This window comes from Pempheris klunzingeri, chromosome 1 (genome assembly GCF_042242105.1).
Source record: "Pempheris klunzingeri isolate RE-2024b chromosome 1, fPemKlu1.hap1, whole genome shotgun sequence".
In the NCBI taxonomy this organism is placed as follows: Eukaryota; Metazoa; Chordata; class Actinopteri; order Acropomatiformes; family Pempheridae; genus Pempheris; species Pempheris klunzingeri.
In genome coordinates, this window is record NC_092012.1 from 34,721,808 (window position 1) to 34,749,148 (window position 27,341).

Genomic DNA, 27,341 nt, shown 5'->3' on the forward strand with positions numbered 1-27,341 from the left:
GGCTTTCTTAAAGTCATTTTGGTGCATTAATACGTTAGGTAGGATCCAGGCTAAATCTTTAAAATACCAAAGTCAAATAATAACACAAACTAAATAAGCAATAGAGGCAGCGGTAGACCAGCAACTCCTATGTTATGTGCGGTAAAATCAATGCTTTTATCAAGGAAATCTGGTGGCTTCTGTGTGGTGCTTATGTAGTGTTGATAAACACAATAACCATTCATTACCATCCAACATTCATCTGAAAGAGTCTCCACATTTAACATATCATCTACCATGTCACCCTCACCATTGCACTGAAATCTCAAAGGTTCACTCCCAAGGACATTCCCACAAATATAATTACAAACATTAGCGTAGAGAAGCAAGCACTGCAAAATCCTGTGTGTATGTTAGACGAAAAGAAAATCCTGTTTATGACAGAAAAATGGAAAATGCAAACTGCTAGAAATAAGCTATGATGCAGTAATTTAGCGTTGAGTTTTAAGCTGCTGCTTACAGGATGCATAATGTACACGTCCACGGTGAAAAGTCCTGAATCAGATCCTGGAAACTCAAACTACTCTCTATGTTGGCATTTCTGCCATCTAGTTGTAGTATTTTGCCTACTCCATACATATTACCACCTCTCCTCCGCCCTCTTTGGCATCTTTCTACCCCCCCACCAGCACCTAATGAAAGATCTTTTCCAGCTTTCTCTCCCGGGGCTCAAACGTTGACAGCTGACAATGGAGCTGACATAAAACTTAGAGTCAAAAGGAAAACAAACTTAAATACATAATGACAAGAAAATGCACTGGTAATGCCACGGTGCTGTTCTGCACAAAGCAATCAGGGTTAAATCTAACAGCGTCGCAGGAGGTCTCCGAAAAAACGACAGTGAGTCACACAAAGACACAGGAGTTTTTTTAAGTGAACCATAACAGAAAGAGCTCTCCGGGCTCTCCAGGGCTCCGCCACGTGAGTTTCAGAGGCTCCGTGTTGACAACTTCATTAGCAGCGCCCGCGTGCTAAAAACTCTCCAGTCGTTCAACAACATTATCACATGTTACGACGAGGAATTTGGAGGCCCGGAGTTTCCACCTCCTCCAGGATGGAGGAAACACAAGCAGGCGCAGAACGGCGAAGCAGTGACTGAGGCGTTTTCTCTCCCCATCCCTTTGAGTGGTGAAGGCGTAGGACGAGGAGAGTGGGTTTGCACAGCGCGGTATAGCTCAGCATGGGGCCCAGGATGTTAGGCTGTCCCCACGTCCCTGGCCAGCAGGCTAGCTAGAGAGCCAGCCATTATCGGCCCGCCTCCGTAGCAGCGAGGCGGAGAGGGGAAAAAAAGGCAGCAAATTTCATTCTTCAGAAATTTAATTATATCAAGATTAACAAGGGAGGTAATTAATTTCTTTAAGATGGGTATCTTTTAAGAGCCTGGGGCTCAACTTTGTTGTCAAAATTGTATATTTAACCATTATTTCAGGGCAAAGTTTTACAGGCAGAAATGAGGAGGATCACTACTTTGCCATGAATATGGATATATAGGAGCTTCTTATCTCAATAGGAAGATTACAGTGTTAACATTAATATGTACATTTATGAACGTATATACATATAAGGTTGATTTAGGAATTTTCAAAAATGGAGCGTCAAAAACAGGCAGCATGAACTACATTTATACACGTTTTCTAAATTTACAGCCATGATGGAGTCGTTTTAGCTTTCACTGAGCCCCTATCCTCTCAGCCTGTTGGGGATCGGCATAGCGGCCTTAGACGGAGCTCAAGGTTGAAACCGAAGCCCACAGCGTGGACCACGAGGCCGTCCGAGGCATTAAACCCACCCTTCAACGGCACAAACACAAACGTGCGCACTTTCAGGAGGGACGAATGAGTCAAATGTCATCAAATTCTCTGTAAGATCAAGATGATTAAATCAAAAGACAGAGCCAAAAGTGGCCCCAAAGTTTAGAAGATGACACACTACACTGGACATCCCTGTAAATCAGTCCAAATCAAAAGGTTTCCAATGACAGCATTTCATAAACATCTGTATCATTAAATGGTTCTTTCCAGCTGTGTGCTCGGCTTCAGCTCCAGCTCGTACTGCTTTCTCTCTTGAGGGCGACTTGAGATTTATTGCAGTGATGCAGTTTGGTTCTCTAGTTTGGATGGAGCACCATCAGCTAAACACAGTTCATCAATATCCCCTGATGCACTGCAGATACTGTGTGATCTACCTTTGTAGGGCCAGTGAATCCTACAGTTCCTTTGATGGTCTGACGGATGTGGCGGATCCACCTTCCACATGTAGGAATCCTCTCTCCATCACGCTAAATTACTCTCATTTCTTCACGTGTGCGACTTCAGGGTTCGACCTAAAGGACCTGGGTGGAGGATCGTGTGGATGAATGTGTATGTATGCGGAGGCCTTTGACTGGAGACATTAAAGCCAGTAATGCTGAGTCACGCTGACAGTTACCACATATTCAGACAATAACGGCCGCCACAGTCTCTCTCCTCCTCACTCACTTTCTGTATGTTTCAATTAAGACATCAAGACATACATGTCAGCATGTCATCATTCTACACCTCATGTCTCCATCAGTCACCACTTCCCTCCAGCACCACCAGGAAGCTGCTATGTTTGGTTTCTACTTATAAATCTCCACAACTAATGGACAGGTTGCCATAAAGTTTGGATGAATTTGAATGGCTCTGGTGATCTCGACCTTTCCTGTAGTTCCCTCACAAGGACAAATTTCTCCCTTATTCCATGAAATACTTCAAAAAAACACGTGTTGTTCCAGGAGGATGAAGGTAAACGACGCCACCATTGGTTGATATTTTTGGTTCAGAGTGAAATGTCTCAACAACATTTATGTCTCCAGCAGAATGAGTTGTTGTCACTTTGGTGATTGTTTTCATCCGGTGTCAACTTCAAAATGATATTTTGTCCAATGTTTTGATTTATGACCAAACACAAAATGTTCTCCTGTTGTTCTCATTACTTCTTCTCCCACATGCACTTTAGCATTTAATGCTAGTTAGTCAATGCTAGCGTGCTAAAGTGCTAAACTAAGATGGTGCACATGGTAAACACTGCAGCTGCTAAACATCAGCACAGTTAGCACGCTGACATCACAGCATCAGCATCACGGAGCTCCTTTTTCTACTGAAACCTACCTTTCATGGTGCCATTTAACTGGGAGTTGATGTTACTTTAGTTGTTTTGTGTGATTTACTTATCTATTTGCCACATGTGCTTTTTGTCAAACACTAACTGCTCCTTATTAAAAGCTCTGACTATAACCGTGTCTCCCAGATCTGGTGTTTGCAGGTCTCAGCTCTGCAGGCCTCTCTGGTGAGACACTGGTTTGAGTTTCGGCTCATGTGCAGCAATTCCTTCGTCCACATGAACATATGGGACTCTCAGTTGGATCAGTGTTTACTGATAACCGTTAAATATTGGTAACGGTTTGTGCTCAACTGTGTTCTTAACACATCACACAACTACATGGGAGTGGATAAATTAATTCTAGATAATTGAAAAGAAGCAAATGTACTCATCTTTTCATGCTAATGATATAGCTGTATTTTAAATGCTTTAACCCAGAGTCCACAGTGCAATAACCACTGGTGGGTACCACTGCGCTCTGCATTGTGCAGGGGAAGGGAAAGTTGGCAAAGTGCACTGTGTTAAAGCTCTAAGAACGCATGGCATCCAGCCAAGGAGCCCCTGTAACCATTCTGAAGACTCCACTCTGCCTCCTTTGTGTCCTCGCTGGAAATACAGAATTGCCTTGAGACGTAAAGTCAAACTAATATTACAATGTTCTTGACATTATGAAACCAATAGCAGCCTCTCTGTGCCCTCTTTAATCATATTTATGTAGTATGTAGAGAGGTGGGAACCCACTCATCCTTATGCATCATTACAGCCTGATATAAGTCATGTTAGTCATTACTTCAGATCCCACTCGGCACTACTTTACAGCAGAAATAAATAAATCAATAAATAAAACAGCGAGTCGTGGGTTAATGTCAAAGCACCCAGTGGATTTAGGAGGAGCCACCGTCTGGTGAGGAGCAAAAGAGGGACTCCACATGTTTAAGAAAGCTAGAAAAAAGAAAAAAAAAGGTCAAGTTAGTTGTCTTTTCCCCTAAAAATTCCCACTGTGTGTGTTAAAGGGAGCACAGAGAAGTAGGAGGGATGCCGTGGTAGTAGAAGTAAGAGGAGGCTGTGGTACTAGTGAGTACTAGACGTTCGCGTTCGCCTGCTACTGTATCAACAAGCACACATGGTTTGTGGACCAAACACTGTCTTCAGCAGATTGTGGGCAGAGGAGGGAAGAAACGGAGAGGAAGAGGAGACGGGGAGGAGGGGCGAGTGGTTTCCTCCACACTGTCCCTTCCACTAGCCAGTTGGCCCGTCTCCTCCTTAACCAAACAGCCTGGTTGGTCCTAGTCCTCCGAGTCCTTACGCCCCCCCCCCCGCCCTCCAGCTCCGGATGCCGCGTGCTCCGCGAGCTTCCTGTTTGTCTGGTTGAAGACCTGGCCGTTTTACTCCCAGGCGGCTGACTGGGAGCGACTCAGGAGGAGGAGGAGGAAGAGAAGGAGAAGGAGAAAAGCACAAGAGAGAAGGACAGAGGGGAGGTTGGCGGGGAGAAGGCAAAGGGAGAGACACTGAACACTCCCGAGTTGGGATTGATTTACTTCATTAACCGAGATTACAAGTTTAACTTACAAACCAGAGGTCAAAATTTCTCATTAACAAGGGGACCGTGGAGAACCTCGGGGCTTGGAGACCACTCTTATTACTGACTACACATTTCAATCTGTCTTTGATGTTCCATGTCTGCCTTTCTACCCCCTCTTTCCCCCTCCTATTTTTTGGCAGCGAGGTTGATTTTAATTGTAGCTATAGAACAGAGCATAGTTTGCCTGTAAGCCAGCCTCCACATCTGTAGTGAGTGCAGCTTTAGTGATATTGGGTGCAGTCCATAGCTTGGGGCTAATTTTAATGGTCCCCCCCCCTCCCTCCTTCATTGGAGACTCAGATTGTTTTCCACGTGATTCCTGTTAATTTAGCTGGAGGAAAGGGCATCAGTTTTCCTTGTGCTTTTCCCCCTCTCTCCCCATGCCTCTCACTCTATTGCCTCACTCCTTCTTTCTGATCTACAGCCTCAAAGAAAGAAGGTGAAATGAATTCAAATGGAAAAATAGACTGTGCTCACTATTAAATCGCTCGCCTACCTTTGTCCCTTGCATTGCGCCTGGTCGAGGCAGATACGAGCGAGGCAGCGTGGCCGTACAAACCGAGGCAATTTAGCTGCTATTGTCGCTTTTACGTCAACAAACAAAGCTCTTCCTTTGATGTGATAAATGGCCTCAGTGGCGGGATGAGCTCGTGAACGTGTCAAGGAGGTTTCAGAGCTCTGAGCGTGTTTAACACTGCGGGACATTGTGAGTTGAGGCGCATTTCACATCGCAGAACCTTTAATGCTAACCTTAGATGTGCCGTGGAGTCTCTATCTGTCTTTCATAAGCTAGCGACACGGGAGCCACGCACGTTAGTCGAGATGCAGCAAATGGGAAGAGAAGAAATCACAACACACAAAAATCAATGGGGGGGAAATGAAACAGTAAAGTGTTCAAATCATGTTAAATGTGTGAAAGGACAGAAAAGAGAGGGTGAGACAGAATAATCATTGTGAATAAAGCTCAGGCTGTCCTCTGCTCCCCAACGCAATGAGCTAAAATCCATTTTTATCTCTTCTCTGTGCAATATACCATACAAGTATGGATGTGGCCACAGAGGAGCAACAAGGTGAACATGGTGTACAGTCTACCTGTGTATCAGCTGTGGCCCCCCCACACACCGTGTGCTCGTAGCAGCGCTGCAGAGATGCTGATAGGCGAAGAGAAATCAGCTTCTAGCGGTGCTGAACCTTTAATCACTGTGCAGAGGAGAATCTGTTTTTGGAGCCTAACAAGAAAATAAAGTCTCCTTTTCCAATGGCTCAACACTTTTTAATCAGGCATCACAGTCTCAGTGTCCACATCCTGAAGCTGATGTTTCCAGGGCATCTGAGCCTCCGTCACGTTTCCATCCTCCTCCAGCTGCCCTTTGTCCCCTCTTCAAGGTAGCTCACCCTTGACTTTTGTGCTGAACTTCAAAAGCCTGTGTGTGCTGATTGGGGGGGTTCGGGCCGTGAGATGGGGACTACTCAGTTGGAGAGGGGGGGTGGGGGGTTGTGGTCTGTGTGCCTGTGCGGCCCCTGCCTGTGCAGTGACCCACCGCTGGGGCCACAGCAGGCCCTCTTCCAGTGATCCAGCCAGCAGCCCCAGCCATTGGCTCCTTGGAACTAATCCACCCTGCGGAGCCCTGTAAGGCCCCCTTTGTTCCCTCCTGCAGACGAGATCAGGCTGGAGACAGACACTCCAGTCTTGACTGGCTATCAGTTTCACAGCCCGTGGCGATCCACATCCAGGCACAGGCCCAAGCCCAGCCAAGGCACCATCAAATTAAAAGTGGGCGAGTGCGGGTGGGTGGGAGGGTGGGGGGGGGTATGAGGGGAATGGAGCGAAATTGTGTCACCTGAATTCCGTCACAGTCCGAACATGGTGGAAAGGTGGTCTGATGAGGAAAAGAACAAGCAGGGGGGAAGGAATATTGAAGAGGAGGATGTGAACAGGAGCTCTGCCTCTCTGTGAACAGAGCAGGATCTCAACAAGGCCATTATCTGGCTCCTAATTCGAGCTCTGGCACAGCACTGAAGGGCTGCCTTTGTCTGGGATTAATGCGGAAAGCTCAGGATGCGATGTCAGAGGGAAATAATCAGCATGGGCCCTTCATAACGTTGGCTGCCTGTGCTCCTGGCCAGGGCCCCCCGGCTCATTTCTGTGGAGATGAAATCTATGACAAGCCCCTCAGTGAAGCTAAGAGCAGGCAACAGTCCAGTAACACCCACAGGCCTCCAGGCATCCTGTGACCCCCTTAGAAAAGTCACATTCACTTTGCTCTGGAGAAGGGAAAGAGAACGCTGCAGGCGCTTCCAGCCCATGTGAAATGAAGAAATGTGAGGAGGTGAAAACGAAGTGAAAATAAGTTAAGATTCCTCCTCCGCCCCCACTGCAATCACTCCAGAGGAGGGGCACACTGTGACTTCACTTCATTATGCCCCTCTAATTAAACATGAACAGGACATTAAAAAAAAAAAAAAGGGATGAAATGGAAAAAACACACACAACAACTGGAGGATAATGTATATTCATGTTTATGTTTTGTAACTGCATTTGGGAGAGCAGTTTGACAAAGCAGCGTTTTCTGAATGCAGCAGAAGGTCACGGGCTAATACCCATCAGGGTAAAACATTCTGAAAGAGGTTGGCACTGTACTCAAGGACCAGAAGTAATGCTTTTATTTTGTTATTTATGCTTTTTTACCGGGCGCATTGCTACGCTCCTCTGCAGCATATTTCTGCTAAGCGAAGGATGAGAAGATGTAACTCAATAAGCAGGTTATTAAAATGACCAATTGACATTCAAAATTCAGCCTTATTTTAGATTCATCATATTTACAGATGAATATGTGGAATTCAAATGTTTCCTCTCGCCGCCCAAAGGAAAATGTGACTTGGTCCGGCAAACTGTGCATGACTTCACGTATGGCCCCGCGCTGGAGAAATATGATACTCAAGTCCCTGCTTATGGAACCTCAAACAGGAGACGGTTCTTCATAATAACACAGTTCAGCTTAATTAAGAACAGACTATGCAAGCTGCATGGGAGTATGTCACCAGGCTCCCTGCAACACACAGTCATTTCCTACCGTGTTTGTCACATTGACCAACTTAAATTGTGGCGAGTGGGTAATTAGTCGGATTCCTAGACGTGGATAATGCTAAACAGGTTAAGCATGAGGAGGATGTGTGGTATTAAGAGTACAATGGCTCTCAAAACTGAAGCTGTGGGGGAAGGGAGGCCATCGAAGAGCCCCGTCCGCTGGAAAAACAGAACTAATCCACTCCCTGGTGCCTCCACAAAGGTGTTGGCTCATGACTCTAATCGGAGATTTCGAATTTGTTCATCTTCATCCGCTATGTAGATGAATAAACATGAGAGCAGTGGTTCAGAGGGCTGCATACTGTGCCAGCCCACCAGTGCGCTCACCAAACAGCCTCACAACACGTGAACACACACAAACCGCTCGATTCTGTGGGAACAAGACACGGGAACTGAATTCTTCCTCCATCGGTGATCTGTGACCACTCGGCAAAACATAAATACGCACACATATGGAATAAAGTGAAGGCACGGCATCTGCCCCACCACATCTAACATGTTGTCACTAATTCCACTGACTTCCTTTGGGTCCGCTGGACAGTGAAATATTCTAATGCAGGATTACAGTCACCCATGTGAATGTCACACATCACCCGCTGTCGCCTCTTATCGTTGATGTTCATGCACTTCTTAACCACTATGTCCTCTACTATAGCATTGCTTATTCTATATTCTAACACTCCCCTATAGTATCCAAACCAACCTCTGTTCTTCAGCTCCTAATTTTAACAATTTGCTGTTCATATCTTGATTTGGGGCTTTGTGTTTGTGTGGTGCACGGTGCCTCGGTGAGCAAACTTGAACTTGAACTGAACTTGAAACCTGCTAACGTCCTAATAATCTACTGGTAACTTGGGTTGCACCATTATGTGTGTTTTCATTTTGTCCAGTCGTTGTGTCCGATAGGATTGTCCAGCTGACAGGTGGGCAGTGTTACGTCACAGCAAAAGTCCAAGTGTCAAAGGAAAACGAAACATTTCTTATTTAGGGATACTACTGGTTTCACCCTGTAGAAGCAGATTTATCTGTTTTTATTAATAGTTTGTTCTCTGTTTATCCTTTTTTAAATTATGACTGGAGTTAGAATTTAATCTGCAGTAAAGATTTTCAGTGTTTGAGTGTCTGACAGTTTTGAAATAATCGAACCTTTGAGCTTTCTGCAACTTTAAGTGACTAAACATTTAAAACAGTGTGAACATTTTATCTATTTAAACATTGACAAATACATATATTTAACAGCAACGTCTCTTCTATTCACACAACGGCTTCTTTTTCAACGTGAGTGTGTCTCCTCGGTGCGACACGATCACAGCATCATTTTCCTTGAACATCATTATCTCGTCTTTACTAAAACTCTCCAAATCATATCAATAATGTTAACTACGGGCAGGCAGATAGAGAACAGAGATGTGGGGTTTCAGATCTGTGGAGATGAGACATTGAGGATTGTACTTGTGCTGACTAACGGTCACACGGCTTCTAAATACACTTTCAGATTATTGAACAGATTATTTCTATAAAATCTTACTTCTGATGGTAAATCGCCTGAATAAAAAATTCACTGATTAGCCTTTCAACCTTCCACCTTGAAACCACTGACACAGACTCAATCAATCAACCAATAACCACTTATCTGTCTATTAACCAGTGATCCTGGTATATAGAAGGAAATCCTCTCACATTGTGTTCTTACATTGTGTTTTCTGCATGACGACTAAAGCCAAAGGTGTCTGAGCTCCATTTTTATGTCTTCTTGAAACAATTAAATTCAAATAAAAACTTGAACATGCAGCCACTATAATTTGGGGCTGACTGAAGGAGATTTTTGTGTGAATTTACATGAACTTGAAAAAGTCTTTAAATTGAAGCCTCTTGGCAGAAAGAGGAAGAGTGATGTGATCACACCTTCCACAAAAGGAGGCCTGTGTTATTCTACCAGCAGTGACAGCAGACAGCACGGGCTCAGGTGAGGGTGTACAGAGGAACTGACTGTGAACTGTTGATAACATAAAGAAAACAGTTTATGCTGCAGTGTGGTGTCGGCCGTTGGTTTGGCCCTGATGACAAATTCAGCCACTGAGGCGCTGAGCTTGCTTCTGAATCAGGGTAACAAGATGTGCTGTTCAACACTGATTTATAAGAACTCCTGACCTGGTAGCTGTTAGGCGGACAGATAAAACAGGTAAACACAAGTTCCAAACACAGAGGACGGTCTGTAAGTTGGGCAGCCAGGAAATCTAACCAGGTTGATGTACAACCTAAATTCTCTGAACAGCAGCACGGTAATTAGGTGCAGAGTAACACCTGCCTGACCCGCAGCTGGAACTGGAAACCACTGCTTTACCTGATTTCTTTCTCTTATTCACTGCACATACATATTCAGTAACTCATATTTTACGTATCGAGCAACTCCTTATTTGTTTGAATTTACCACAGACAGAGGTGACAGTACCAAGGAAATGACCAGAGACAGCTGTCTACACAGAAGAACACCCTGAAGTAAAAGTACACTTATACTACATACTGCTGTGTATAAATACGTAGTATCAGCGGTAGGGTGGAAAGAGAGCCGAGTACAAAGCGACGATCAGTTAGGCTGATCCGTCATCGTCACAGATGCGTTGAATCTCTGGCGGAGACCAGTTCTTACCTCTGTTCCTGATGGGGGGGCCCCTGGGGAATCCACTTTGCGTTTTTTGCGGGGTCCTATGGCGGCTAGTGCTGTAAGGTTGGCGTCTCGCTGCCTCATCTGGGCCAGTTCCTGCTGCTGCATCTGGGGAAGACACGGGAAGACAAGATTAGAGAAGAACCCGTGTCGCCGCGGTGCCACATGCATCTGTTTGGGTTAGTAAGCACGCCATGTATCATTTAGCACCAGCAAGTCCAACACCAACCTGACAAATGCATGTATATTTAATGTCTATGAGCATTAATATACACATTTAATAATACATCCCGTGGTGCCTGTGCACATAACAATGCCTCAGTCTGATTAAAACAAGAACACAGAAACACTCCCACCAAAATAACTATGTGATACAGAAGGTTAGCTTTTATACCGATGATCAGACGCTGACCTCGTCCTGACCTCCACAACACTACTTTCTTGCTCTGTGTGTGTTAAAGGTGCACCAGGAAAATCAATGTTAGCCAAAAATGTTAGCAGAATTTGCATCCAAAGGTGTCGTGTTTTAGAGAGCCGGTGAGAGAGAGCGAGCAGCGGGGCGATCAAATGTGGGAATAAAACTACAGTAAGACTGTGAAGAGAAACAATATCCCTCTTCTTCTGTCCATTTAGTGTATAAGCTCTCCTCAGCCAAACAAAATGGAGGCCTGTTGTCAGCCATTAACAGAACTCCCATCAAAGATCGAGTGCGTGCATGTGTGTGTGAGCGTGGTCACATGGTCACATGGTCACATGGTCCCATTGTGATGTTTGTAGATTGTGATGTATAAGTGAGAGGTTGTGGGGAGGCACTGCCCAAGGTAATGTCATGTCTAGCCGCAGGGCTGAGGGGGAACCCAGCGTTGCTGGGAGCTGCCCTTTCTATTGGGGGGATGTGTGAGGGCCTGAGGCCATGGCACAGAGGGTGTCAGCACTCCCTCCAACATGCAAACACAGCACGCACGCACACACACACACACACACAGACACACACACACACACACACACAGACACACACAGACACACACACACACGTGCCTATCAATCGTGGCCACAGTGCAGGGTATGCCTACCCACCAGCTTGCCTGCGTGCCTGCCCGCTGGGGGAGAGAGGCCTGGGTTGAAGCGAACAGGGACAATCAATGTGCGCTTTCATGTCTTTCATGTTCTTTTATGTTATCTCTCAGCATGCGGTCGCTGGGCGCTCGTGTTTGTGTGGGGCATGTATGTTGTCTGATCGGGGGAAAATTTCATGTTACTTTCAGATGGCGCTGTGTAAAAGGTTGCTCTGGTGTATAAAGTCTGATCTAAAATGTGCATGCAGTTGCCTCTGATTTTTTCCTAAAACCCCGATGGCGAGGCATGCCCTTTAGGGTGTTGCCACTTCACATTTAGCACGGCGGAACTGTTGAAAGATTCAAACACGCTGACAACACAAAGTGGAGGAAATAATAGCAGTAGTACCAACAAGCAGAATATCTAAACCCCGTTTATTTGTCCGGTTTTAACACGGATGGTGGTGGTTCAAACAAATACTAATTAATAGCAACGGTAAGGACAAATCAAGGAAATGATCTCAGGCGTTTTCAAGTTGGGAGTCGGGCTCTTACTGCTGTGCAGAGGGTATAGTGGAGCGAACTGGGGATTGTGGCTGAATGTGGAAAGAAAAGGGTGGAGAAGATTATTGCCCCTGTCCACATGGCAAATGTAGCATTAATGTTATCAATGCTAACCTTATTAGGCTTTGTCACAAACAACACACAGAACTCTCCAGGCCTGACCTTAAAGAATCCCGCTGCTAAGTGAGCTGGGAGAGAGCAATAGAGCAGAAGAGGAGGGAGAGGGAGAGGGAGAGAGAGGGAGAGAGAGAGGTCCGCTATCTCACTGATGGCACCAGAATGCCGGCATCTCTGCCTGGCAGTTGGCACCAGGCATGGGCTCCCAGCGCCCACAGCAACTGCCTGCGTTTTCAGATTTATGACTGTATGATAAATGAAGACTTCATTTTACCATCTGCAACCCTCCAGTCTGCGTTTCCCGTCAATAAAGCGCCCGCCATGACACAGGGAGACCGATTTTCTGATTTCAATCTGGTGCCACTATGCCGAGTCTACCTTCCTTTAACGACAGCCAGCTGATACAAGCCAGAGTTGGGCCGGGCTTTGATAGATCCGGTTTGGCCTTAGGAGTTTGTTTCGACGACCATTTAGTTCAAATATTTACACTGCGTATGTTCTAGACACACACAGGTGTTCAAATATATCAGCAGCTATGAAACCACGTGGATACATGTTTGGGTTTAGTCAGGAGGTGTTGATCCTCTGCTCTGTTAGAGCTGATTACATTTGTTACTGATTCATTAGCTGATGACTTTCTCAATTAATTGGTTTGTTAATTAAACAGGTGTCAATTGTTCGTAACCGCAAAATATTCAATTTATTATTGAGCAAAACCAAAAGAAGCAGCACAGTTTCACATGTGAGAACCTGGAGCACTTGAAGTTTGGACTTAAATGAACTCTTAATGATCAGAACAGCTGCTGATTAGTTTCCTGCCAATCAGCTAATGGATTAATCAACTAATCATTGCAGCTAAATGTATATTACTTTTTGGTATTTGGCAACTCTCCTGTTGTTCAGTTTGTACTTCAGCGTGCCACTGTTAGTCTCTTATGGAACATGCTGTGAAGTTTAGTTTTACTGTTGTATTAAATGACTCTGCAGTGTCATCCATCTGTTTAATAAGGAAATCAAAAGTGTGAGTCCCTCAAAGGCAGTGCTAAGCCATAGGCACAAGTCACCAAAGACTGCAAAGGTCACCACAGAGATTCATCCCAGACTGGAAGAATAACCAGCTGGCAGGATGCATACATTTGCCACGTCCGATCAATGGTGCCACATAAATATCTGCTGTTCCAAAGTCACGTAAATACCAGTGCTTCCAGTCGGCCTGTGTGCCCTTTTAAAGCACAGGACTGGAACTTGTAAAGTCAAATTATTAGCAAAGGTCAGGAGATGTAGAACATTTTCAAGCTACCCGACAGAATCAATCTGCAGCTTTGTTAGAAAGAGGTTTTAGTCTCGATGCAAACAGCACAATGATGACCATGTCGTGTTCAGCGTGCTGAAAGTGCAAATGGAGGCAAACACAAACACGTACGTCTCTGGGAAACTCTGCCCTGCTTGGTGCCTATCAGGTAACTCTACGATGACGCAATGTGCAAGTGCCAGATCCGGGCCTTTATTCATCAAGGCACTCAGAATCATCCCAATCTGCTCCCAAAGTTTGATCACAGTTAAAAATACACGGTTGGATTAAGCTACTACAGACGCTCTCCTTTAAGAGAACATCACCCAGTGTTTTATACCAGTAGGAATATAGCATGAGGTTACCACAAAACCCACCTACAAGACACAGCATCTTTTCTCCAGCTATGGATCTGTATTAAATATGCTTGATACGCTTGAAAAATCCAGGCCCTGGATATCAAATTATATGTATTCCATCAAATTATTCGTGTCATGGGGTTATGTCCTGGAAGATTCTCCCAAAATCATATTCAAATAAGACTAAGACCTCTAGTTTGAGGGCAGTGGATGTTAATATTTATCAGCAGCGTCGACGGCGGGTTTGCGAGTTAAAACCACATCAGTGCAGCTGGTGTAAAACTAAAAGGTAAAATGAAAGCTAAATAATGTTATAAGACATTATTAATGTTAGTTGCCTTGTTGACTGAACTGAATCTCTTTCTTAACATGGAGTTTTCACTAATCCATATAAATACTGATTTAGTTTGGATGGAATCTGATGCTTTCATGTCATAACTACACATTATATATTTACATACATAAGAACAAATCAGTGGTCTGTGCATGGACTGGTTTTATTGTTATTTACATTACTACAAATACATTTAACAGTGAAAAACAGCAGAACGCGGATGAATTGGGGCCAAATGTGGGCAAATGAAAATAATTAGACCCATGTGTCTGTCTCACTGTTGCTTTTTTGGTAAGTGTAGACATCTTCGTCTAGTTTCAAGCTCTGTGCCCTTAATAGATCGGTAAAAATGCCCATCAAGACGTAAATAAGAAATAACAGGGCCTCTGCTCGGCTCAGAAGAAAGGGTATGTTCCGTTATGACGCAAAAATGTCCAAAGTACAGCAAGAACCTCAGAGCGCTCTGATGCGCTCGGAGTGAAGAGGAGGGTGAGCTGCAGGAGCCATGACGGCCAACCTGCAGTTCTCCATCTCTGCTGCTTTTAACAAAGGCTTTTCTCTCTCCGTCCTCTCTCCCTCTCTCCCTCCCTCCCTTCCTCCCTCCCTTCATCCCCCCCTCCTGGCCTGAGGGGCTGCTCGCGGCCCCCCAGACGCTTACAGACAGATGTCCTTGGTAGAGCAGAACACGCTCTGCTTGACGTCACAAGTAGCTACGGGGCTGTGAAGGAAGCTAAAGGGCTCTCTGCCCTGCACAGACCACAGGATAAAAGCCAGGCCATGGGTTGGTCTGTCACTTACCCTCCCCCTAGACCGCTCTGGTCCAATGGGACACAGCAGGGAGCTTCTCGGTATATAGACATAACATATGCCACTTTTGGTGGATGCTGTTCTCCCCCAGAGAGCCTTGGTAGAGCGCATACATTTTGAACAAAGGTGGGAGGCTCCAGCGGGAATCAAATCTCTGTCCGTGGCTCTAACCTTTGCTCTGCTCGCCCGCAGACTGAGCTATAGGTTATAAAGGACGGTGTTTGTTTGAGTGTGTTTGTTCACAAGCTGCATATAGAAGCACACGTAGCTGTGGACTGGTGTATTAGTACTGCAATTAACCTTTTGTTCACACTGTGTCATTAAAGTCTGTTAGTTTAAAACTAAAACTAATTTAGTTTTGGTTCAGTATCTTTGGCTTTAAACTACGTGGACCTGCCGGCGTGGTCCACAGTACGTAAACACCAGCAGCACTGTGCTCAATTAACACCAATAATAATGAGATTCAGAGCTGGCTTGGCTGGTATCAACTCAAAAAGGTGTGACAGCCAAAACTCAGTGGCTTGATTTAGAGCCAGAAACCTAAAAACGTATAAGAGACGCGGCACAGACAGTCTGAGTACCACTGGAGACTGGCATCCCAGCAGCACCATTATTTATTAGTAAGTACGACGGTCTTCACAAAGTCCTGGTGATATTTTAAGGAACGACAGTGATCATGTGATCACATGATCCCCAGTTCAAGACCAACTGGGACTTTAATTACCATCCACTCTCTGGCAGGAGTCTTGTTTTCACAATCATTGTACTTTTTCCCTGTTTGATGACTTAAAACTTCACGCTAAACACAAAAACACTGGTTACTATTGGCTTTAACACTGCACAAAACAATGACATGAATTCATCTGAAAAGAGTTTGTATGCATGAACGAGTTAAGGTGAAACTTGGTGAACAAATGAACTAACTGAATGAACTCGTCAGACGAAATGGAGGATAATTAAACCAAATTCATCAAACATGAAACACAAATAATTATTTTGTGTTTGAAAGGCCGCTGTCTGAACAGTGCGCCTTCCCCTGCTGCTTTAAACGAGCCTGTGTTGACATCTTACGTATGTGTTTTATGCACGTCTGTAATCCATGGATCTCATTCACCTGACACCCACATGGCCGACATTGCGCGAACATCTGCGAGCTGCATCTTGAGGCCTTTCTTCATGTGAAGTGCCTGGCAGTTAGTTTGCTGCAGGCGGAGGGGCCATTCGCTGTAACCAATCAGGTTGCACTTCTCCATCTGCACCCAGACTCTTGAACCGCTAATGTAGGCGAGTCTTTGTGTAAAAACTGGGTAGAGACGTGTAAGGCTTCATCAACAGAACTCAATATTGCACATGGCAGCATTCCTCCAGAAAAAAAAAAAGATATTAGAAGTCTAATGTGTCCATGGTGATACTGCGAGCCGTCCTGAAAGGTGTGAAGTTGCACCAAATTGTATTCAGTGAATATGTGAGCAGTGTTGAAGAGTAGATTCGGCGCAGCATACTTGACACTTAAAATAATAACCCTTAGACTCGGCACTATTGCGCCGATACAGATAATAAATCAGCCAAGGTTGGAAAAAGTGTAATCAGAAAACAAACGCTCTGAAATTCTGTTTCATCATCTTTTTCAACACGCATAAATCTCCCTAAATATTCCAGTAAATCTGTTTGTGATTATATTATTTTACCTATGGAGATGAATTCAAAATACATGCATGAGCTAATAGTCTTGGCCCAGAGTCTTCCATTCCCTCTGAAGCCGAGTATGTCAGAAGTGTTTCCAGGGCCAAGGACCAATTATTCAGAGCCCTAAGCCGTCCCCGGAGCTAAGGTCATTATGTGAGTGTCACTATCATAACCCTACGGTTCCTCTTCATCTGCAACTTATTTGCAGGAATTAAACCGTGTAGGGGGAGGCTGTGTGAAACATGTGGCTAAATTGAATGTGTCTCACAGACTTGATGCCTTTACTTTGCATTCCCAAGTATTATTTTTATAAATAATAACATTTGCGCGACACATTTTGCCAGGGCACGGTGTTTAATGAAGGAGCCAGAAATCAGTGTTAAGCAGAATCTGACGGTGTTTCACCGGAGCGTCAGGAGGAGAGCGGTGATCATTAAAAATACTGCTTATCTAAGGGAAAATTTCCTACTTTAAATGTTCTCTCGCTTTGTCTCGTTCTATGCTGGCGTGCTTCGTCTAGCAGTCTTCTCTCTCCCTGTCTCTCTCTCTCTCTTTTTTTTACCATTTAGATTCGCCGCTCGTCACCTTCTATTGATCACGCCTAATTTGCATCCAGGAAAAGATGAGACCTCAGATATTCACACTCCGAGAGAGGACGATCTCAATGATTTATTCATTTCCAAATCAAAAAAAAAAAGGAGTGAAAGGAAGGTAGATGAGAAAGGGGAATCTTCATAGGCAGCAGGCGACTAGCAGGCTCTGAGGCTGGGCTCCTCTTCCCCACACCGCCCCCAGGCACATGGTGTGCAAGTCCTCCTAATTAACAAGGTGAATCATGCTGCCTCTCTCTAATTAGCCAACATGACAATCTAATGGAAACATGCAGGCCGAGCTGGCACACTTAGCATCACCTCACAAAGACCCCCGGTACTGTCCTTCCCATATGAATTCCACAAAAATGACACCTCAGATTTTAAATGGGAAAGACGAGAAAAGGTGGGGCAGGGCGGTTCGGGGGAAGTGTGTTTTTGGGAGAGGTCAGAAGGGAGAAGTTAGCTGGTGAGGGTGAGGTGTTTTTCTCTCTCTCCTCTCCCATCCTCCGTGAGACGTGTTTGTTGCCTAATTGAAACGTGTCCTGCCTCCTGCCTCCCTCTCACTTATATCCCGGCACAGGAGGCTGGCACCTCGCCACCAGCGTAGCTCAGCATGCCCAATTCCCCTGTCGCTTGAGTCCCAAGGAGTGCTCTGGCGCACAAAGAGAAAAGTGAACCTACAGGCTTGTACAGCGAGGAGACGAGTCGCTATCTCCCTCAGAGGCAAAAAAAAAATCTCCTTTTTTTGTTGTTTTCCTTCTCATTACAGCACTTTGTAATATTCGAAAACACACAGGAACACCAAAGGTACTTTTAAAGCCTGCTTCTTTTTCTCTCCCTGTAATATGTCTTAAGGTGAAGAAAAAAACTTTTGAGTTGAGACTACCGACAACAAAGCAACAAATAAAAATAGGGTTAGTGTACTACTTAGTAGCCTGCACATCTCTAGGACCCACAAAACAGGCCTTTCTCGTGTGATAATTTAATTAGCCACATCAACTCAGCTTGTGTGATCTTTTCAAAACATAGAAATCTACTTGGAATCACATTAAAAAAGAAGGACACCTGCTAAACTAATGCATAACCTAATTTGCACGTGATCCTTCCGCATGAGCTCAACGTTCTCCTACTCACATCCCACGAGCTGACCACGAATGCTGACGCTCTTTTAACATTAAGGTATCGTGTATCTCTGAGGCCAGAAAACAAGAATATAACAACTACGAACTGGGACATACGAACAGCAGGAATTCTCTTTGAAAGTCAGCTCAGAGGAGGGAGAGAACGTGGAGGAGGGTAGCAGGCTTTTGGCCCGGGGCCTGCCTAATGGGGGAGAGCGCCTCTTTGAGGAGAGCAGTTCGTGGAGGGCCAGAGGATGAGAGCCTATGAACTCGCAGATATAACTGGTCTAATAAAAACTAAGGGGCTGCTACATTGTCCTCTGACACACGAGAGCCTCTCCACTCTGGAGAAGCGTGAGGCGCGGCTGGCGGAGCCTTCAGTGTGGGTGGATTCCAGTCTCTCCGTGACCCGGCCACTAGTGGAGGAAGCCGGGCCAATCACGGAACATGTATGTGTGCATTAAGGCCTGGTGCGTACTGGCTGAGCAAAGGGTTGTGATTTGAATAACCTGCACAACATTAGTGGGAACAGTTCTTTAGTGTGTGACCATTGGGGCAAAATATTCTAAATCTGACCATGGTTTTGCAAATGTCAAACGAGCGTGAGTCTAATTTCATTCATGGATTCTGACATATATGTTCGTACGGCAAGCGAGGGTGTATAACTGCAGGCTTTTAATTGGAGCCACGCAGGGTTCAAAGTTGAACCGGGGCAGAATTAATTCGGTAGTAGAGGTTCAAGACATTGAACGAGCAATGCTGGTGCGTCGAAATGAGCAAAAACAAATCTCTCAAGATAAATATTTGAGGAAAATCATTCCAACAGAAACCTTTGAGATGTCTGTCGGACAGTCCTCTTGAATCATTCTGACATGGAGGTGGAGTCTCGCTGTCAGGGCACTAGTTTATGCTGGTTGGGTCCTTAACCAGCTCATGTTAACAATGCTAAGTATTAGTGTTCACGACGTGGTTTGCTTTGCAGCAGCTGAAGTCGAGGCCCCAGCAGGAGCTTTTGGCCGGATTTTGGCCAGCTGTAGTAGCCAATTTGTCTTTCCCCTCTTCCCTCGCCTCTCTCCGCCTGTCCTTGCTCCACTCCTCTTCTCCAGTTCACTCGTTTCCTGTGTCCAGTTGTGCCTGCAGACGCGGTTGCGATGATGAATCTGTGGCTGCAGTGTGTCTGTGTGTCTGACATTGTGATGTATCTCTACTGGCCTTAACTCCCTCTCTATCTCTCCCTGCCTCCCCTCTCTTGCTCCCCCCGTCTCCTTTTCTCTCCATCTCTTTGTCTCTGTCTCTCTGTCTCCTTCCCTCTCTCTCTCTCTCTCTCTCATTCTCTCACTCTCGATGACTAGGCATTGCCTGGCCTCCTGCCTCAGTGATGGAACAGACAGAACACACAGACTCACCAACAACAACAACAACAACAACAACAACCAGGAACTGAGCTCCACGATTTGCCCATTGATTTTCACTGGGGGCATTTCTGAAATAGCCCATCTGACCTTTCGGCCAAATGGTAGCGAATGGAGGAAACGGAGGCGCTAGACCGCCCTGCCTCCCTCCCTTCTCACGCAAAAACCTGTGCCAGCGTCCCTCTGACCCGCCCGCCCTGCTGGTGACCAGGTGGTGCGCTGGGTTGCTGGTGCAAATACAGACACACAATTAGAGTCATAAATGTACAAGACTAGAACCACACAGTCCTGCTAGTGACACCTAGAGCCAACAATGTTCATTACCCCTCAATACAAAAAAGAAAAACCACACACTGTAGCCTTGATGTTAGTATTTTGGGGTCTACTATGGTGGTTAAGCTCATCTTTAGTCCAGCTCTTAGACACAGACCACACTGTATACTAATGTCTTTATCTCACTGGGAGCATAAATCTGTTCAGATGTGTTGAGTCCAGAGAAGACATTTTGGCCGGAGGGTGGCTCAAGCAGAACGCTCATGGATTATCCACCTGAGAAAGGTTTCATCTGCTGGGGAGCATGAATGAGCTCAGTGAATGTCAGAGTCTGATATTTCTGATAATTCGGGGTTACAAGTGAACATTTTGGCCTGATAGTGGCACTAAAGGAAAGGCCAAGGGACGACAAAAACATCAGGATGCATCCTCGGGGGAACATTAACACCAAACTTATGGCTCCACTCTCACCTACTTAAAGCTGGTGAAGAACAAAGATGGCGGATACACACTCCTCTCTCGTCCTGAGGTTTTTTTCTGTGACATTTCCTCAGTCGAGGATTAAGGCCGTAAGGATGGAGGTGCTGCGCGTTGCACAGATTGTAAATCCCTTCGAGGCACATTTGTGATTTTGACCGATGGAAGTGGTCAAATGGACTCGACGGTTCGCTCTTGTTGGTCGTGGGTTAATGCCGGTTGTCGGCCTGCGTGTTGGACTCTGAGGTCTGCAGCAACACTCTCAAAACACTCCGCACCTGCCTCTTTAAAAACTAATCACGTGCCAGCTCAATTTACACGCCAACACTTGGTTCAAGTATAACACGCTGTAATTCCATCTCTCCAAAATGATGATTGTTTGGTGGTGGTTGTTCTGTGTGTGTGTGTGTGTGTGTGTGTGTGAAGGGAGAAGGGAGAGGGGCTTAAAGAGAGGCTGGCTCCTCTGCCCGTCGCCTGGAAGAGTAGCTCGGGCTCATTATCCTGATGAAATTTGCACAGATGTGTGAGCCGCCGACAGACTCTGCAGTGACACAAACAGCCAGCTCAGGTGATGAAAACCAGAGAGGCACGGGGGCTGAGAAACGACGGCCATTAAGCAAAAAAAGAAAGAGGTGAGGGAGGGAGGAAGAGGGGTGTCGAGCGTGTGTGGGTACGGGGGGGGGAGTCTTCCTCGTCTCTATCTAGCAGGAGAAAGCATTACATAAAGTAACGATTTCCAAACCACCTTCTTAAAATTCCAGATGAAAATGAAAATGTGCATACGTGCACGCGGCGTCTCCTCACGAGGCACTAATCTGGCCGTATCCAGATGACGAGCGGACTGCCACTTAACAGGGAGGAGATCCACTTTGATCACATGGCCCCTGGGGCAAACCTATCGCGCTGCCTATTACGCTGCTTCATTTGCATATGTGGGGCTTATGGGTAGGCTGAGATCTAGTGCGAATGCTCTAAACTGCAGCAGGGCTCGACATTGCTAGAGAGAAATATCCAGGAGAGACGCGGGGAGAAGACAGAGCCGTGCCAGTAGCCAGAGGTAAGAGAGGCCCACTTGTCACTTGAAGGTCAGAAGTTCAACACCACAGACCGGCTGAGAAAAACCCTAAAAATTAAATACTTTGGCCAAACGACAACACCCTGAGCAAAGCATTTAGAGCTACCTCGAAATGTGAATGTGTGGCCAGTGTTAAAAGACAGAAAGTGGTTTCGCTGGAGAGCTGTCAGGTGGAAAACTGTGGAGCTGTGTGGGTAAAAACCAGCAGTGAGAAAAGTGCTGGGTGCTCAGCAAACTTTCTGCAGATGAGTAAAAGGCTTTTTTTAAAAGAGCAGGCGTCTGCTCCGTAAGTTCTACATCATCACCAACAGCAACAACAACAACAACAGGTGAATGCTGCTTGTTTTATCCTCCTGCCTACTCAGACTACTACTCCACACAATCCTCTTGATCCTTGTTAGCGAGCCGTGGACTGAAAGCACCCACTGAAGTTATTCTGGAGTAAACAAAGAAGAAAACAAATGCAAACTTCCGCTGTGACAGAACTATTTCGTTTGCGTAAACAACGTTAACCAACCACTAAAGGAAGAGTGGTCTACTTTCTGGGGTCCACTGGGAATTTTACCATATACAAGGCCTGCACTTAAAACGAGGAGGATATGGCGGCGTGGCGCCAACAGAAGTGCACTACATCAGTAAAACATTTGTAACACCGCGCGTCGTGCCTCGGCCTGTTACTTGAAGGAGGGAATAACTCCTTTTACTCCTTTGTAGCAGTAAAAGTTAATGCAGGCGCATCGCAAGCCGTTCACTTGTTCCCCTTTCTACACCCTCACTGAACTACTGTTGCAATGTGACAAAATGTTTCCTGCACTTTTTAAAGCCGGGACAAACAGACACTGTGGGTTTTCACGGCATTAACAAGTGTCATCAACAAAAAGGGAGTGAGATGAGGAGATGGGTGCAGAATAAGCCTACTAAGGCTACTACAGTCACTGGACACCCTCCTCCTCATGGCTCACCCGAGTCAAAATTCAGACTGGTGCAAGATGAGGAGGCTGGAATAGAGGAAGAAAGGGAAAAGAAAAGGGGGGTGGGGGAAGTGGAGGGTGTCTTTGGTAGGCAGAAAATCATTTTCCACACATGGGCATCAATCGGCGCGAATAATTCCTCAAACTTTTTTTAAGTCCGACTTTAAATGGCATTACATATGTAGAGAGACATGAAAAATTAATACGCTGGAGTCGGGAAATGTCAAGGGTAATGATCTCCGCAGCAGCTTACCTCCTTAGCTTTCTGTTTCAGTCGAGCTTGCTCTGGGTCCTCTTGCCTGGAGCGACTCTGTGGAGTAAAGGGGGGAGGGGGGGACACAGGTTAACAGCTGGTTTAAGGAGCCCACCCCCCCTTCGCTGCTCATCTGTTGCTGCTGCAGCAAAAATAGTGCAAAATGGGAACAGGATACAGAGGTGTCAAGGACATCGTATTTGAATTCAGAGAAGTGCAATGGAGCGCCCCCCGGGGGGCCGTGGCCTTTAAACCCACTCCAAATCCAGCCCTAAATAAGCCGCTGGAGGGGGATTCTAATCAAAAGAGGTTATTAAAAATTCTGTACGAGCCAGCACACACACACACACACACACACACACAGGGCAAAGGATGTTGGTGAGTATCAGTGGCAGCGGCTGTGTGTGTGTGTGTGTGTGTGTGTGTGTCACTGTGAGCCAGTGTGGCTATCCATGGCTCTGTGTGTGTGTGTGTGTGTGTGTGTGTGTGTGTGTGTGTGTGTGTGTGTGTCCCTGGCGTAACAACACAGCACTTCTATTTTAATCAGCAGCCAAGATCTGGGTGAATGTACTTGTCCCTGGGAATCCTTCACCACCAAGCCAAACGCACACGTCCGGCTGACCACTGCAGGCAGTGCGGGCAGATTAGGGCGCTCCTCACTAACTGAGCGCTGCTGTGTTGGATATAATCTGTGGAGCTTCACTTTAGCCAAAATTAGGTCAGGTCCATTTCTGTGCAAATATAAATGTCCCAAATTGTTCCATTCTGGAGCATCAGTCAGTTTCCTTTTCATTCACTGTGACAAAAAGCTGAAAATAAATAAAATAAATCAATAAAATAATGAGATGCCCATTAAATATATATTTACAGTGCACTTAGGGTGCCCATCTCTGTTTCGGTTTTATTCCAGATTTCTCCTTCCAATACCAGATCAGTGAGAGAGGGAGAGAGAGAGAGTGCCGGGCCTCCCTCCGAACCGGGCGTCCCACTCCTGCCTCACCCCTCTGCCTCCCTGCCTCCCCTTCCTCTCCTCACCCTCTCTGCCTTATGGATGGAGAGCTGCTCCTCCTAGCCTTCCTGCTAATTGGCTTTAAATATATAAGCGGTTCACGTACTGGTCGGTATCTCAGCTCAGACTAATGTGCCTGCCCTCCGGTCGGCCGGAGCATCCCTCAAGAGTTGAGTCATATTTTAACTGGACGGCGTGGAGGAGGAAGACGGGGGGGGGTGGCTTGTTGTGAAGGAAGGAGGAGAGAAGACGGGGGTGGGGGGGATTATTTTAGCGGGTTCCTTATTCAAGAGGTCAAATTAGCGGGCGCTCGAGCAGGAGAGAGAAGCGGGCAGGCGGGCAGGGAGGTGGGAGGGTGTCGGAGGGGCGGAGGAGTGGGAGGGGTTGGTACAGATGGACTGTTTACAAAGGGCAGCGGTGCCACTGGCATGCTTTACATCTCCTCTGTCAGCTGCCCTGGTTTTCCCACTTACAGGAGCGAACAGAGGAGGGGAGGAGGAGGGGAGGAGAGGAGGGGAGGAGGAGAGGAGGGGAGGAGGAGAGGAGGGCCGGCTGGTGGTTTGGCACTGAGAGAGGATGCAGTGAATTAAATAAGAAAGAAAAAAACCTCCACATCTATGATCAGTCTGTGATGTTGAGCATATTTCAGGAGTTATTTTGTGATCGTCGTTTTTTAGATTTGTGTTTTTTTTTACCTTGACTAGTTTTTTTTCCAGTTCTTAAACTTGTTGAACCCCCAGAGGGCTGTACTGGCTTCATTTAGCTGTGGGTTGTATGTGCAAAGAGTGAAGCTGAATATTCTGCCAATATATTCACCCAAATTTTACGACCACGGGGTGGAAATTCTGTTCCTTTCACTCCTCTTGCAGTAATCCTACGTTTATTTAGCAGTATTTTTTTCCTCATTTGCTTTACAAATTACAGAAAGTGAAAGACACTTTCAAGCTTCACTTTACATTTTAAACATGAGAGCAGCAGCGTTGCATGTCCAGAACAAGGGAGATGAGCCACTAATGCTTCACTGAATGTCCTCTAGCTGCGGTATTGTAAAGTTTTAGGGTTGTTGATGTATTCAGTGATGGATTTCTCTCCGTGTGATGGTTGAATGTTGATCTAAAATGGCGTGTGCAAATAGCAAAAACTGTTTTTTAAAAGAACAAATGCCAAAACATGACATTTAGAGTTTGGACAGTTATCATATGGAGCATTAACACTGGAAAAAAAAGGTTCAGTGGTTATATAATCAGTAAAACGGTGTTTTAGGGAGGATTTAGGGGGGTTTCCTTTGACATCAGCCTGTTACACTGACTGCACTGCTCTGATGTGATAAATACGCTTGTGTCCATACAATAATATCGATAAAGAAGCAACATACATGGTTAAATAGCAGAAAAAAGACGAGGATGTTCTCAGGCAGTGCGGTGGTGAAATATATCATGCAATCATTAGGCAAAGATTTGCTTTCCAAACTTCTCCTTGAACTGAAACGCCATGGCAACAGGAGCCAAAAAGCCATGGACGTGGCTCTGAGGTGAAGTACAACTATCCTCAACGATGCTCATGCAGTCCAAACAGCCCCGAGGTGAACCCTTCCAACGGGAACTTGGCTAAATTTGAAAAAGTTCCTCACTAATCCTGTTAATGAAGAAGGTTCACAGTAAGAAAAACAAGATTACACTGTTCAACCATGTAGAACCGGCTACTGACAGAGGATTTAAAAGGATCACTGTTCATTTTTTTAGCAGCACACAGCTCACAGTGTCGCTCGCCGTCCTGCTGATCTAATGTCTTTTCTCACCAGCAGCACTGAGGCGATCTGCTCTCTCCTGACAGACAAAAACAGACAGGTCATGAGGTTTGGTGGCCGGTGTTCATCAACTAGAGGATTTTCTAATATCCTGCATGGCAGGACCGCAGCGTAATAATGCAATTAAGACGGTGAGGTGTGCAGCAATGAGAATCTTTACTGTGGGACATTGGCTCCATTCAAAATTAATTAAATTAACCTAGCTTTCTGCTAATGTCGCACCGCCAGGCATTTTCATTTGCAAAAGATTCTCTCTCTTTTTTTGGTCAGTGGTGATCTTTCCAAATGTGAAAACCTTTTTTACTAATAAACAAATGTCCCCGCATGCACAGGGCTGAGGTCAGACTACTGGACAGGTGACAATACAAGTTATTAGTACTTTTAATGCTTCTCCTGCAAAGTCAGCGCAGGTGTTCCTGTTCTACGTGTTTTAATGTGTCACGAGTTCAGTCCTCATCTGTCGACTGCATCAAAGTGACACCTGCTATCAATTCTGCAGCAAAATATATCATTTTCAAAGGACAAAGGTCACGGACATCCTTAAATAAGAAGGATTTTAAAAATAAATGTATAGTTTATTGGCCCACCAGTGATATGAACCACACCAGAAGTCATAACTCACCTGCTGTAGCCTTAGAGAGCAGCTAATCAGAATGCTAACATTATGTCATGTGACTCACACCTGAGTGCTGCTGGTGGAAAAAGCCAAGAAGAAGAAACCACTAAGTGTTGAAGGTTTGTTGGCTCATGCTGAATTTGAAGCTCGCTCTGTTCCACATGGTTTAAAACCTCCTCTGCCCTGGCAGTGATGTAGGTGGTAGCAGCTGCTGAAATTATGACAATTAGATTCCTCTTTAGTAAATATACACCAAATACAGGTCTGTGATTTAACCTCGACCAGTGTTCAAGGATTCAGTGAAAAGCACCGCCTGCAGTTCAGATGAAGTGGCCACAGCTAAGAAAAACAAAGCTTCTCTGCCTGAGTTCAACCAAACGTCTGCAAACATCCATCTGTTGATTCACTGGTGATGTTTTTCTGACTGCCACCTTAGATATGAAGAGTTTAACAAGCTGAAATCACAGCAGGTCTTATTCAGAGTTGGGAACTAGTTACATTTAATGGTGTTACGTTACAATCTGTTACAGTTACTGAGGGAAAAATATGTAATTAAATCACACTTACAAATCAAAATGTTGGTGATAACTAGTGGGCGACATCCTTTTCAGTAAAAAGCTGATATGTAGAATATAACATTGTGGCTTTGCACCTCGTCTGTTTTGGAAAAATATCAGGACAATGCAGGTCAGCAAAGCTGTTGGGACAAATTTAAGTGTGTCCATCGACAGCAGCTCACCGGGAGGCGGCTCTACGTCCATTCATTTGGCAGAATGTGCTCAAATGTTGGGTGCTGCTTTTGACTGGTTCTCTTGTTTGACTTTGCTCTAAGTGTGTGCCGTGACTGCAGCCAGCCCACCTCGCCAAGGAGGGCGGACATTCACTAATCATTCCCTCTACACACCACACCTACAAACTAGTCATTTGTTTTGGTGGCTGGGCTTTAAATTCAAAATGTTCAAACTTTAATTTGAGGGATATTGAAGAACATTTAATAAAGTAATCAGTAGTCAGTGTTGAGGTT

The 27,341-nt window shown here is 45.5% G+C and overlaps 1 protein-coding gene across 1 annotated transcript in view; it reads right to left on the bottom strand.

The window, feature by feature from the left end:
* The window catches only part of LOC139220330 (transcription initiation factor TFIID subunit 4-like), an 81,959-nt gene that overhangs the window by 15,333 nt on the left and 39,285 nt on the right, over nucleotides 1–27,341 (bottom strand). Inside the window, exons 12-13 of the mRNA XM_070852443.1 lie at nucleotides 22,886–22,942; nucleotides 10,483–10,605 (exon numbers count right to left, since the gene is read on the bottom strand). Of these exons, the coding sequence (XP_070708544.1) occupies nucleotides 10,483–10,605; nucleotides 22,886–22,942 (180 nt within the window). The remainder of the gene's footprint in view (nucleotides 1–10,482; nucleotides 10,606–22,885; nucleotides 22,943–27,341) is intronic.